Source organism: Clupea harengus, chromosome 9, assembly GCF_900700415.2.
Source record: "Clupea harengus chromosome 9, Ch_v2.0.2, whole genome shotgun sequence".
NCBI lineage: Eukaryota > Metazoa > Chordata > Actinopteri > Clupeiformes > Clupeidae > Clupea > Clupea harengus.
In genome coordinates, this window is record NC_045160.1 from 24155054 (window position 1) to 24168695 (window position 13642).

The 13642-nt window shown below is 42.3% G+C and overlaps 3 protein-coding genes across 3 annotated transcripts; 1 reads left to right on the top strand and 2 right to left on the bottom strand.

Moving 5' to 3' along the window:
* Positions 1-2429: 2429 nt before the first annotated feature.
* On the bottom strand, positions 2430-4947 carry rps25 (ribosomal protein S25). Its single transcript, XM_031573939.2, has 5 exons — positions 4795-4947; positions 4063-4155; positions 3782-3965; positions 3244-3352; positions 2430-2494 (listed from the first exon to the last, which is right to left on the bottom strand). Exons 1-4 carry the CDS (start codon positions 4795-4797, stop codon positions 3246-3248), a joined length of 387 nt encoding a protein of 128 aa, XP_031429799.1. The 5' UTR covers positions 4798-4947; the 3' UTR covers positions 2430-2494; positions 3244-3245.
* Positions 4948-5081: 134 nt separating this feature from the next.
* trappc4 (trafficking protein particle complex subunit 4) lies at positions 5082-7106 on the top strand. Its single transcript, XM_012838361.3, has 5 exons — positions 5082-5292; positions 5417-5591; positions 5800-5903; positions 6187-6313; positions 6604-7106. Exons 1-5 carry the CDS (start codon positions 5118-5120, stop codon positions 6680-6682), a joined length of 660 nt encoding a protein of 219 aa, XP_012693815.1. The 5' UTR covers positions 5082-5117; the 3' UTR covers positions 6683-7106.
* A 514-nt stretch (positions 7107-7620) lies between these two features.
* Positions 7621-13610, bottom strand: slc37a4a (solute carrier family 37 member 4a). Its single transcript, XM_012838355.3, has 8 exons — positions 13268-13610; positions 12626-12858; positions 11997-12240; positions 10485-10643; positions 10193-10278; positions 9920-10033; positions 9210-9348; positions 7621-9052 (listed from the first exon to the last, which is right to left on the bottom strand). Exons 1-8 carry the CDS (start codon positions 13413-13415, stop codon positions 8886-8888), a joined length of 1290 nt encoding a protein of 429 aa, XP_012693809.1. The 5' UTR covers positions 13416-13610; the 3' UTR covers positions 7621-8885.
* Positions 13611-13642: the final 32 nt, after the last annotated feature.

A 13642-nucleotide genomic window follows, 5' to 3' on the forward strand; every position in this document is an offset into this window, starting at 1 on the left:
GGAGAATTAAGAAGAAGCTTCACGTTTCCCTTGACTTTGGAACCCATTCCACCCAAACTCTTCTCCCAAAGAAATCTAAAGCTTTTGAAAAGCCCACACAACAAAAACAGTCTACAGCTAAATGTACATCACTTCTTCTTTCAGGCAAGAAGCATAAATACAATTGAAAACTTGAAAGAATACATTCTGGATATTTGCGTATGTCGTGATGGAAATTTCTTCTTGTCATCTTCAGCCACAAGAACAGAGTAGACAACACAGCCTAACTCAACACACTAAGTAAACTCAACAGACATGCTAAGGCCCTACTTTTGCTGTCCTTGACCATCCGGTCCATCCTTTATTAGAAAGTTTACATCAAGCCTCAACTCACAAGATTATATAACCTACATAGGGTAGGTTCACAGAATACACAGGCAGACGAACACAAAAAAACAGTTAAGCTCAAAATGGAAGAGTGTGTGTCACATCTGTCACAACCTCGCGCTGCCAGGGACGTAAGACCTGTGGCTACTGTCACTTCTCCACTCGGGGTGGAAAGAACTGCTGATGACATCCACCAGTACAGATCCCATGCCTGGTTCACCCCCGAGCGCAGCACGCTGTGGGCCCCGGGCAGACGGCACAAAGATACGTTTTTTTAAATATCTCAGTCAATAAATTATGAGCTCAGCCTACGGATATATCCGTTGCAACCCAGATACTAGCTCGGGGGTGTGGTCTTTGTTGATGGGCTGGCTGACCTCTCCAAATCTTTTATTGGACATTTGATGAAAAATGTATCCATAAATTCAAATCACTATCACTACTTCCATTGATAAAGCCTCACCTCCATCTTGGAGCTACTATTCCTTTTTCAGGTGTCACGCAGTGCATGGTGAGACTAAACCCACTAACCTCCCCCATCCATTGATAAGCCCTACTGCTTGGTGTATGAAACACTGCCCTCTGCTGTTCTTCACCTATAACTTCATTGTACTAACCTACCATTCTGACTGCTTAGAATTCATTGCACTGGTGCCTGCTCTGCAAATTGAGCAGAGCAATTTGAACATCCAACCAAGTCGTTACCTTTACAGCTAAAGAGATGAACCAACTCAATGTCGTCATGAATGTGTTCCCAGCTGTGCTTCTGCGATACAGCCGTTAATGACTAATATTGCCGACACATCTACCATTTCCTGCAAACTGACTACAGACTTGACAACTTCTAGGTATATCAGTGTGGTGGTTTTTCTTTATTTGAATTGCCCATCTGCAGGCTTAGGGCAAAGATCATAAGGGAGAGAGATGGTTGAATGTTCAATTACAGAGGCTGTCTAGACTTGCGTCGATTATCAACTTCGACAACGACACAAAGCACTTGTCTATGGGCTTTGAAAGTGTGCGCAAACTAATGAACGACGGTCGCCCAGTCAAGTGCATCCTAGGTTTGACCTTGAGTCTGACTGCATGGTGAACATAGTTGACTGTCTGGTTTATGCACATCTTGTATCAAACTTGAAGCAATGGTGTCTCTCCAAATTATTAAAAAGTCAGACTTTGTGAATTATTAATAACATCGCACTGGTCTTCAAAGGCTCCACAGCAAGGGAATTACATGTTCATCATTAAATACCTGGTCACGTACAAACTTTGTGTACTTAAAAGACCTTAGCAATAAGTCCTTGCTTCTGAGGGCAAGTAAGCTACTCAATGATTCGTGCATAAATCAAGGAGACCTGAATAACTGAGCCACAACTGTTAGATTTGGGTGTATTTCACATATCAGGGCATATTAATAACCCCCCACCCTATTAACTTCAGCCAAACCAGATGGTTTCAGACGGACATATTAGCATTTCAACTGGACCCCTCTGCCTGGCATTTCCTCAGGGCCCCACATTCACACCTTGACCCCCAGACACACATACCACCTCAAACTCCCCCCCATGCAGACATATCGTCCACATCATCTAAAAAGTGACATCAAAACACATACATACATCAGATAACACCCACATAATTAAAGCCCCCACCGCCCTTACCAAAAGGTCCCAAGTAGCCCACACCTACATTTCTTCCACACGGATAACTTAAATTATGCCATTGTGTAGATGTTAATTCTACTCTATATAACCTCTGTATTTCTGTAGGATCATGTTAGAGTTTCCTCATGACAGGTGACCGTACTGTCCTAGGTTATGGGCTACGCGTCGGAATAAACTGGTTCTTTCCTAAGATCCTTACACTTAACAAGCCAACTTGAACCAAGAAACCTACTTTGGCGTTCCATCAAGGATTCGCCAAGAACAGCACTCCTTCACGACTGAGAACATCTATTAGTTTTAACTCCTACCTCAGTACACAGAGCAAGACAGATCCATAAGCTTTGATTAACTGGACAGTGCAAGTCTTGATTGAGTTACAAATGAAAGATGCAAATCACGTTGTTTTTGTTTGTTTTTATTCAATTTTCATTTACAAATATCCAGGCACCAGCATCAGATAGACCCTGAAAGAGAAATAAAAGCACGTTAATGTTAAGCAACAGTGGGCCATGTGTGCTAGTGCTTCTGCAGACAGTCATTCAAAATAAAAGGCATTTCCAATTTTTGTGTTTCAAATGAAGAACTGGTTATGATTATGCAGAGATCTCACATGGATCTGCAAGTTCAGAAAGTCATAAGCACTTTATCCACAATTAAGTAAAAAAACAAAACACCCTGTCCATTTTCGTAGCATGTTTTGGACCAGCACGGACCATGCAGTGCTATGCATAACCAAGTCTAAAGCGAAATTTATGCTACTCCGATTTCACGGAGTCGGACACAGGGAACGCCTCTCCGACTTTAACCGATCTCTCCGAACCGTGCTGTTGTGCACCTACTCATTTTTCTAACTTCCCGTACGAGGTTTGCTCGGAGAGGGCTCGGAGTAGCATAAATTAAGCATAACACAGGTCGAAGCAAGGGCCAGACCTCAGCATCCCATAGTACAAAAAGGGCTGCAAGCAACTCGACAACCAGGGAAAGGTTGAAATGTAGTTTACTAATGTAAGCCACTGCCACAACAGACAAAACACAGGCAAGTGAAGTTAGTAAAATGACACTAGTACAAATTATGACAAAATGACACTACTACAAATTATGTTGTTAAGCAAAGTAGGAGATTCAAACTGATTGCTTCACTAGTTTGCCAAGTCAGAGGTTTAGTCTGTGTGTATAGGCTTTGTCTGCAGGTGTGTGATGGGGACATGCGTACCTCTACTTCTCTTTCTCGTCTTTTTTCTCGGGCACTTCCTCATCTCCGCCCTTGGTGTTACGTGTGTAGATGACCTGAGCTCTGTGTTTGGAGACCAGCTTGATCATGCCTGAGGTGACGGGGGGGAAAAATATTCACATTGACACATCAATAGTCTGCGCATGCGTTGCATGCCCTGATAAGACTGCAACAGAGTACGGACACCCATTCTCACACACACACATTTTGTGCAAACTTGGGATTCAATTTCAGACACTAAATTAAATGTCAATAAAAACTGAAATCAATTAACTTTAGAATACCTTCAAATGACTGGCAGGTTTGGCAAACATCTGTGCACCAAATTGACATTTCAGAACACAGAGGAACTGTAATTATGCTGCTGACCTCAACATCCTCTGGTTAATATAGTGCAAACATCAATTAGATCCATTTACTAAGACAAACAGACATCATTCTGAACCATCTGTACTGGATCATTCTGTTCTGTTAAACCCCTTCATGGTCTTTATTTGCCATGCACAGTGCCATTCTTTACCTTTGCCCAGCAGCTCCAAGAGTGCGGCCCTGGCCAGAGACCCTCTGATCTTCAGCCTCTCAGACACCACTGCTGGCGTGATCAGCTTGTAGTTGGGCACCTCCTTGTACAACTTGTCATAGGTGGCCTTGTCGAAGAGGACCAGGTTGTTAAGCTTGTCCCTCACTTTTCCCTTGGACCACTTCTGCTCGGAAGAAAAAGAACCTCAGCTTTAGTTCAATATTATTTTCAAACAGTCAGCATTTGGTCTCGACATCAGCTAGTTTAGATAGAATACAAACCTTCTTCTTGGCCTTGCCTCCAGACTTGTTGACTGGGTCCTTGTCCTTTTTGGACTTCCCAGAGTCTTTCCCCTTTTTCGCGTCTTTGGGCGGCTGTGGATGAAAATGCAAATGGTGTCATCGGTAGAGTAATTCATGATCTCGTTAAAAATCCAGCGGCCCAACGGATACCACCTTCATGTGTATACAGACACAGACAAAGGGTCTACAAATCTTTTGACGAGTCAAAATTAGACACGGAACTGCCAAATGAACAAGATGCAAAAAGGAAGCTCACCAATTGGCCTGCAGTCACCCAATATTTCCTAGCTAGATAGCTTACAAGCAAAAACTAGTGTGATCAGCAATCTATGGGTATATTTGATGCAACTACATTTTCCAGAAAAGGATTCTTAACAACTGTAGAAGTATGTGAATGTCCTGGCAAATAATTATCAAATTCAGCTGCAAAACGGAAGATTAAGAAATAGCACCAAAGGCCACGCGTCGATGGCTAACTTTAAGCTAATGGCTGAAACCAATGCACAGCGTTTTTGTAGCACGCTTTAAAGCATGCCGCAGCACGGCTGATGAACTTCAGGGAATACTGTTTGTGTCTGGGACGCACTTCAACGTTTAATTTGCTCAAATGTTGTCAATCAACATGTTAGGAATTCAATTTAACAAAAAAAATCCTAACACAAGAATAGAAATGGGTAGATTGGGGGATAAAAATCTCCCAAAGAATCTCACCATGATGCTGCTCGGTCAAGATGTCGGAAAGAAAGGAAGTGGAACACGCTCCAGTCCCAGAAGACACTGCGGGCATCCGGGAGCTAACAAAGGTCTTTATGGGAAACGAAGTTCTTATGAGAACCAATGATTGTCATAAACTGTTTGGAAAACATAATCCACTTAGATACTAATGTAAAATTTCAGCATTCTGATTACGTCTATTTTTTGATGCACTTACAGTCAGTAGTTTGTGCATTTGATCGCCACCGTTTTTTTTTTTTTTTAGATAATCATTGGTCACGTGATTCGTGGACGAGGCTGTCAGCTGGTTCATAGAGAAAATGGCGATTTTCAGTGTATATGTTGTGAACAAGGCAGGTGGACTCATTTATCAATATGATAATCACGTTCCAAGAACCGAGGTCGAGAAGACCTTCAGTTTTCCCTTAGATTTAGTCTTGAAGATTCATGACGAGAAGGTTGTGGTCTCGTTTGGCCAGCGGGATGGCATTAGAGGTGGGTCTGTATGACTGGCTAGTTAACTTAGGCTAACTATTCTGCAGTGTATGCTGTTACTAAGCATCCTAAATCAGCAGCAGCGTTGCCGTAAGATAACAGAAGATTTGTTTCTTAATTTCAGTGGGCCATGCTGTGCTTTCGATCAACGGCGTTGATGTGAATGGCAAGAATACATCGGAGGGCAAGGAGATCCTTGAGTATCTGAAAGACCCAGCCAACTATCCTGTGTCAATCAAATTTGGCAGGGCCCGCCTGAGCTCCAATGAGAAGTTGATGTTGGCGTCAATGTTTCATTCGTAAGTAGATCCTACGATACCAGTTCTGATGATTATGGGTTCTGCTGTGCACCTTACTGTGCACCCTCTATGTTCAGTGTTTAATGTGTCAATCACTTTTTAAACACCGTTGTCTAAAGTGGAGATTTAAGCTTCGCGGGGTAGATTAAATTCATGCTTTACGTATCAGCTTTAATAGTTGTATTTCTCTTCTTCCCCTGCCTGTCAGGCTGTTTGCAATTGGCTCCCAGTTGTCACCAGAGGTTGGCAGTTCAGGGATTGAGATGTTGGAGACGGATGCCTTTAAACTGCACTGCTTCCAGACACTTACAGGTTTGAGAGTTTTAGGCTAGAGTGTCCATACAGCGTTTGTTCCCAGTGAGGAGAACTAGAGAAGAAGCGCAGCACCCAGCGTCTTTTTTCAGTGTTCCGCCTTTTTCTTGTGCGGCAGGTCCGAGCGCTTCTAGTTGAAAATCAGCTACCCAGCGCCTTGCCAGAGAAAAACGCTATATGGACACACGCCCTTATATTGTATATTATCATGTGAGTTGTATGTCATTTAATATTCATAGCTCTCTTGATAAATAACCTCCTTGTCTGCTTTGCGTTTTGACAGGTATAAAGTTCATTGTACTGGCAGACCCAAGACAGACCGGTATTGATGCGCTGTTAAGAAAGATATATGAAATCTACTCAGACTTTGCACTAAAGAACCCCTTCTACTCCTTAGAGATGCCAATCAGGTGAGAATCTCATCAGCATGGCTGATACAGTTGGTGATCTATCTATCTATGTAGTCACAGGGTAGACTGAGGTGGCTAAAGGCCACAATCCTAACATTTTGGTTTCTTTATATGTGTAACTATAGAGTTCCAGTCTTTTCTAAACAAACCTCTGCCATTTTGTATATTGCACATTGAGATGGCTTGGTTATGAGAGTATTTGTGTCACATAGATAATGGCATACAAGAGCTAGTTTATGTGAAAGAGATAACTTAAGTCTCTTATGTTTGAACTGAATACTGTCTTTCAGATGTGAGCTCTTTGATCAGAATCTGAAGGGTTCCTTGGAGGTTGCAGAGAAAGCTGCTACCTTTGGGCCTGTGTCTTGAACTGGATCAAGAGGGGATGAAGTACCTCGGCCCTCACAAAGGAAGAGTTGGTGTACCTAGTCACAGCAAACATGTCCTCTCCAGCCCAATGAACTTTTTCTTTTTATCATGGATTTAGCTTGTCGTTGTTGAAAAAGATGACAAGAATGGTGAGCTGGGAACTTGCATATACCTAGGAAACTTTGTCCTTCAAATGCTGTTAGATCTTGACAACGTTTAGGGGCAGTGGTGCCTGATTAAGGTATGTTCCCTGACTCATTGCTTTGCCTGAGAAAGTCACCACATACAGGCCATCGATGTTCGTACTGAGGATGGCTTGTGCCGAAACTTTTCACATATTGTGTGGCATGAAGAAACGTCACTTTAACGCAGAATAATATTCTGTTACTTTTGTACATAATATAATAAATCATAATAATAATCATTTGTCTGAAGTCTGTGTCTGACTTGTGCAGTTGTCATTTCCTTTCTCTGTGAAGTATAATAACTGAGGACTAATGTCCTAGACTCCATCTCTTCAGAGAGCACCTCCCTTCCTAACTTGCACTTCTACTAGTACTTAACTTGCACTTACAGTAGTTACATTCCTGCACTTTTTTCTATTTCTTATGTAAAATAGTATTTATTGTTACACTAGGTCTCTTGCTCGCAGCTTAATTGTTCTCTCCCTTGTACGTCGCTTTGGATAAAAGCGTCTGCTAAATGTAATGCAATGAGAGTAAGTAAGATTAAGGCCTGTATTAACCCCAAATGAAGCAGTTAGTCATGTGAGCTGGGAACTTGCATATACCTAGGAAACTTTGTCCTTCAAATGCTGTTAGATCTTGACAACGTTTAGGGGCAGTGGTGCCTGATTGCCGGTATCAAATGAGTGTACAGAGTGTTGTTACCAAACAAAAATTCTAAACCACATTCCATGTAGAATGTAGCCATTTGGGTATTGTTTACACAACATTTTAATAATACTTCAATTAAAACATAAATTAATGACAAGACCAAAAACACAACAACAACAACAACAAAACAGTTACAAAGTCGTCAGAATTGAGACGGAGATCGGAATGCAGTTGTAGTATTACATGCTTTGTGCTATAAAACAAAAAAAATGACTTCTTTTTAAAACAAATCTGTCTGTCAAGTACCTTACAATGTAGTTGTTTCAGTATTGTTTACATTGAAGTTTTACTTCACAATACAGTTCAGTTATGACATTGTTAAAATGAATCACCAAATTCACAAAACTGTTGTCAGGATTTAGTCCTGCAAAAAGGGAATGCAGTTTTAGTATTTCATGCTTGTCTTCATGTGCAACGGTGCAATTTGCACTTGACACTCACTCAAATTCATGTATGTGGTATGAACTGTGGAGGTAGAACTACGAGAGACAGAGACAACATATTTCCCTGCATACGTCCAACTATAACGCTGGTAAGACAGAGATGGTTTTAATACTTAACTCTATAAATGAATACTCCTCGTGTTACAAAGTGAGACATACTAGTTTCTATGGCAAGGCACATCAGTACCAAAGCTATTGCCCGTGGTTGACATTCCATATTTTGTGAAGTGAGATTATATGCAAATATCTGCATACAATAAAAATGCAATGCAAATATTTATAATGCACATATCTCATCATATAGTTTTAATAAAATACTACAGTAATACCACTGGTCATTTCTACAAAATAGGTACTGTGGTGCAGGATTCACTTTTCAACGAGCAGTACACATTGTTACCGTAGGTAGAGAAAATAAACATGAATAACTTACTGCTGTGTAAAAAATAAGACATGAAGTGTCTTCTGTGTATGTAAAGAGTGCCTCTTTATTTTAGAAGTTTAGAGAAATGTTTGCCCCATCTCTTGAGATGATGCTGTTTCTGGGTCATTTCCTTTTGAGAACTGAGATTAGAAATATCACCCTTATGTTATGATGAGAAAATTCCGTGGTGCATGATGCTTAGTTTTCCAACCTAAGCAATTAGGACGTTTCATTTTGAGATGGCACTGTGCTACGCTGGTTAGAACTTGTGAAGTCGTCTGTGCAATAGGTATTTGTGTAAAAAGAAATGTAAATCCATGAATTCTTTACCAGACAGGCGTAATACGTATGACAGAGAGATGGAGAACTGTACACTGAGATTGGTCTCTTTAAGTAAGGACAGGATGCCACATCTGCCGTGCTTCTTAGCGAGCCGCTGCTTAGTCAGACTTCTTGGGGAGGCGGCCCATCTTGGTGCGGATGTTGCGCAGTAAGAAGAAGCTGATGGTAGTGATGATGCAGGTCACCTCGGCTACCCAGAAGGCCGTGTTCCAGCCGTGATATTTGGCGATGGTGCTAAATGGCAGGCCGGACAGGAAGCCACCAACTGCCAAAAAAACATTAAGTTATAAACAGGCCACGTCAGCAAATCTGGTCTTTTCATATATTATATTTTATTTCAAATTTTCTTTAGGTGTATTATTCAAATAAACATTGCACTAACTTAACCAACAAAAAAAAAAAAAAGAATCAAAAGGCCTTACTGTTGGCCATGAGAGCAACAATGGCATGTGAAGTTCCACAGTAATTTGAAGGGGCACTCTCATTGGCTATTACACCAAACAGTGCGATTGGTCCGTATGAAGAAAAGCCAAAAACAGCCCCAAGAGACAGGATCCAGAGCTGTATGAAATATAACACAACAGGAAAAAAACATTAAACACTAAAGACACAGACATACAGCATTGCCAATGAGAATGTGCATTATGTCCCATTATCCTGTCATTCCCACAATGGACCATAGGCACACCACCCAGTCAAGTAGCTCCCTATGACTGCATAGTTTATGGGCACAGATGAAGCCTCTCTACTAATTGCTTTCTTATGGTGTGTCTAGACAAGTGAAACTGGAGTGGCCTCTATTGGATGCAAACTTGGTGGGGATTTGGGGATTTGGAGTTCTGTTTCTCCTCAGTAGTGGGACTCAACTCTGTTAACACTGACTTGATCCAAAAAAACTGTTGCTGGATTGGCCAAGTACGAAGTACAATGTTGAGCAGCACCTCCTACCTTAAAGAGTTCATGCCAGCTATTTATGTAAACATTAGAGTGTTATACTTTAAGACCTACACAATGTCTAAAGTCTAAAGAGTTGTCACAGCCTAAACATAATCAGATGATTTACATCCTAATAACACAATTCCTTCGTAGAAAAGCAGTGCATCTGATTGAGAAAGGTTGACATTGAACTCACATTTGAGCTGTCTGGAGTGACCGTGACCCGGAAGAGGTACAAAGAAACACACATCCCAGCCATCATCGACAGCAGGAGGGTGTGCCGAGGGTTCCCTTGAAGACGGAGCCCTTGCTAATAAAAACAAGCGAGAACACAAACATGTAGCATCTGGAGAATCATTTATTATTTGTTTAACTTTATCCAGACAGGCACCACTTCTGTTTGTGAATAGTTGAATGCAAACAAAAAATCAAAACACGAATTTAATCAGTTCAAAAGAGTGCCACTCACTTTGGCTACTGCTCGGTCAGAGAGATATCCAGCAGCAATACTTCCTATCAGGCCTCCGATCTCCAGTGCACTCATGAAAGAGCTCCCTGTACACAATCAGAAGTTAAACGCCTGAAAAAAAATATTCCAGTAACAATGGACATCTGTAATCCCATTAGGCTTGTATTGGGCAAAAATACAATAGTTCTTTGTTGTAATTGAGATTCAGCAGTTCTGCTTTGGCCGTCAGATTTACTGGCCTTGATTTTATTAAATATGTAGTTCATTAATACAACATTCAAGACTGCATTACCCATGAGCACTGACTGCTCCTTGTCCTGGATCAGGAAGAGCTGCCCCCAATCAGTGCAGGCAGTCTTCACACCAAACACCACCAGATAGCCCAGAGATAGCACCCACAAATAAGGGGACAGCAGGAACTCTTTCAATGTGCTGTCGTCACTGGAGGAATCTGGACGTCACAGAGGCATATCATTTAACATGGACACACAGTCAGAATACAACTTGTTCACGTTTGTTCTGCGTGAGGGACATGCTGGTTCAGAGTCCAGGAGGTTACGACTGGCTCTGACCTTGGACTTCAAAGCACAGAGGGGCGTGTAAGACCACACACCTCACAAACACGGCCCCATAACTTTACTCTGTGATGGGGTCCAATAGTCCGCACATGCAGGAAACAATCAGCGACCGTGTGAGAAAAACATGGATGGATTTCAAAGAAAAAAAAGCACAGACTGGTCAGACATGGTTAAACCTGAGCACAAAACTCTGGAAGTATTTACATGAAACCTAGCTGCCTATTGATCTTCCTCTTCACACACCACATGTTATACGGTATGTTCACACAACCACTAATAGCACTAAAGAATCTCCCAACGGTACATAAAGTCCAAGTGCTAAAGGTTATGGTCCAGCCGTTCCAGAAGTAGGGTATGATGATGCAAGGCATTGTGCCACTAGCACAGAAATAAAACGCACGCTATCAACACTCAAGGGAAGAGTGTAAACAAGATACTACACAACATCTACATGTCATTAAAAACACATACTTTAAATCTTAGTTCCTCTTTATGTACAACACATTTCACAGTGCTATGAAGAACCCTTAATTAGGAAACAGACTCCTGTAATGTGTTAATGAATTGTTTAACATAATTGTAAACCTCTCCATTCTATCTGAACACCATTTTTCACTGTCAATGGGTAAATAATGAGAGAGTTCTGTTTCATAGTAAGATAGCAGCTGACTCTGATCACATTAGTTCCAGGACCAGTGTCTCTCTGGGATCTCCGGACTAAAGCCCAATTTATGGTCGTCTGTTTACGGAGACACGAAGACACGGAGAGCCCTCTCCTACGTTGTAAACCCTCTCTGAGCACCTCTCCGTGGCCTGACGTGCACCTCCCAAATTGTTTAACTATCCGACTTCGTCAATCCGTCAATACATCGCTGTTTACCTTGTGGGTAGTAGTATTCCAGATTAGATAGCTGGCTCAGACACCGCAAATTCCCTCAGACATATTTTTCAGTTACAATAACGGGGTTTTTACATTGCACAGTGTCTAGTTCTCTGTAACTTAAAAAAAATGTAAGCAAAAAAGAGGTAAAACAAACAACTTTTATGTACAAATACGATCACCTACAGAGTTTGGTCCGCCATCTTTTTTTTTTTAATTGCTTTGCAACACCCACAACCATCGGAGAACCATAAATGAAAACGAGTCCGTCGAGGCAACTGCGTGACCACTGAGTAACGGAGTCGTAGAAGTATATCTCGGCCTTAAGAACCATAACATCTCTTACCTCCTTTCCCTTTCTTTGCCCCGGCCTCAATGTTGGGCAGTCCGACGTCACTGGGCTCGTTCTTGATGAACACCAGGCAGAAGGCGGACACCACCAGGCAGGTGAGGCCCGAGATGAAGAGCGTGGTCCGCCAGCTGTAGCTCTCTGCCATCAGTGTGGCTATAATGGGTCCCAAGCATCCGGCCAGGTTCATGCTGCACGACAGGATGGCCCACCACGTCCCAAACTGGGACGGCTCGAACCACTGAGGGGGGAAAGAAGAGCAGGGAGGAGAGAACCAGTGGTCTAGTTTAGTGCGTCTCTGAATCAATGAGTTCAAAAAGGTAGTGTAGATGAGTAGCACAGGCTCGAAATATTGCAGGAACAGGAACTACAATTAATTACTAACGTAGCTCCATTCAGCTTTCATTTTAGCCAACATAGCTTTCCCTTTCTCTATCACATATCTGACAGCGTTCTGATAACTGACAAGGGATAAATGGCAGCACTAAAGTGTTGTATACTGACCACACCAATATAGCGTTAAACACTGCAATGGTCATACACAAATGATATGCTACCTCAAGTGTAAAAGCACTTTCAGTCTTCATTTTAAACACACAGTTTGAACAGGCGGTGTCACACCGTACCTTGCGCAGCACCTTCCCACATGGTGGCCAGCCGAGGCCTTGTCCCAGGCCATTCAGGAACCAGAGGCCAGAGAAGACAGCGACGCTGGAGGACAGGGAGAAGATCACGTTGATGCCGCCCACCGAGAACAGTCCGATGGAGAAGAGCCAGCGCGCACTGAGCTGGTCTGAGAGGACGCCGCTGATGAACTTACTGATGGCATAGGCCAGAGACTGGCTGCTGGTGATGAGGCCTGTGAAATGTACAGACACAACCGGTGACATCACGCGTTTTAGCCTGCGGCCTCTGACAGTTAAAACCGAAAAACTTCCCCAGAGAGGGATTACTCACGGCTCTGTCCTTGATAATGGTTATCAATTATTACCAACACAGTTTATCAGACGTGATAAACAATAACTGTTCATAGAGGTCTCTGTATGCAGTCGATGATTTATGAATGACAGTGCAGTGAGGGTGTAACATCATCAGTTACGATATGCAAATTTCTTTTCTGTAAACAATTTTATAGATGCCGCTTGTTTACATTTACCCAACGACTGACAGAGGTTGACAAGTAACAAATGATACACTGAAACTATGTATTATTCACATAAAATAACTGCAATATCCAGATGTGCACAGCCGCTGAAACACGTACTCACCCAGATCATCTTTGTCAAGTGTAATCTCTTGCATCAAGGACGGCATCACAAATGAGAAGGTCTTCCGATTGAAGTAGTATAAAGTGTAACCCACAAACATGGCCAGAAAAATAGAAGTCCGGTAATATCCATATCCAGATGCCCCCATGATTCCAACACTCCCAAAAAAACTTTTTTCTGATGTGAGGTGAACTACAGAGGAAACAAATCCAGCTTCGAGCCTGCAGCCTAGGGCGCTCTGCTGGTGAATGAGGAGAGAGGTGAACTTTGTGTCAGGAGCCTCAGATGAGAGGTGAGAGGCTTATGGGTTGGGAAACCGCTGTAATCAGTAGTGAGGTTAATGGTCAACTGAGTTTTCTACCTCGGCTCTGTTTG

What these genes read in the sequence shown, in the direction of transcription:
- trappc4 (XM_012838361.3), top strand. Translation starts at nt 5,118, where the DNA reads ATGGCGATTTTCAGTGTATATGTTGTGAACAAGGCAGGTGGACTCATT. An exon ending in TTGGCGTCAATGTTTCATTC is followed by an intron (nt 5,592 to 5,799) that starts GTAAGTAGATCC and finishes CCTGCCTGTCAG; the next exon opens with GCTGTTTGCAATTGGCTCCC. An exon ending in TCCTTAGAGATGCCAATCAG is followed by an intron (nt 6,314 to 6,603) that starts GTGAGAATCTCA and finishes ACTGTCTTTCAG; the next exon opens with ATGTGAGCTCTTTGATCAGA.
- rps25 (XM_031573939.2), bottom strand. An exon ending in GAGGCAAGGCCAAGAAGAAG is followed by an intron (nt 3,966 to 4,062) that starts GTTTGTATTCTA and finishes TCTTCCGAGCAG; the next exon opens with AAGTGGTCCAAGGGAAAAGT. An exon ending in CTTGGAGCTGCTGGGCAAAG is followed by an intron (nt 3,353 to 3,781) that starts GTAAAGAATGGC and finishes CCGTCACCTCAG; the next exon opens with GCATGATCAAGCTGGTCTCC.
- slc37a4a (XM_012838355.3), bottom strand. Translation starts at nt 13,415, where the DNA reads ATGGGGGCATCTGGATATGGATATTACCGGACTTCTATTTTTCTGGCC. An exon ending in ACTTGACAAAGATGATCTGG is followed by an intron (nt 12,859 to 13,267) that starts GTGAGTACGTGT and finishes TACATTTCACAG; the next exon opens with GCCTCATCACCAGCAGCCAG. An exon ending in TCACTCCAGACAGCTCAAAT is followed by an intron (nt 9,349 to 9,919) that starts GTGAGTTCAATG and finishes TATTTCATACAG; the next exon opens with CTCTGGATCCTGTCTCTTGG.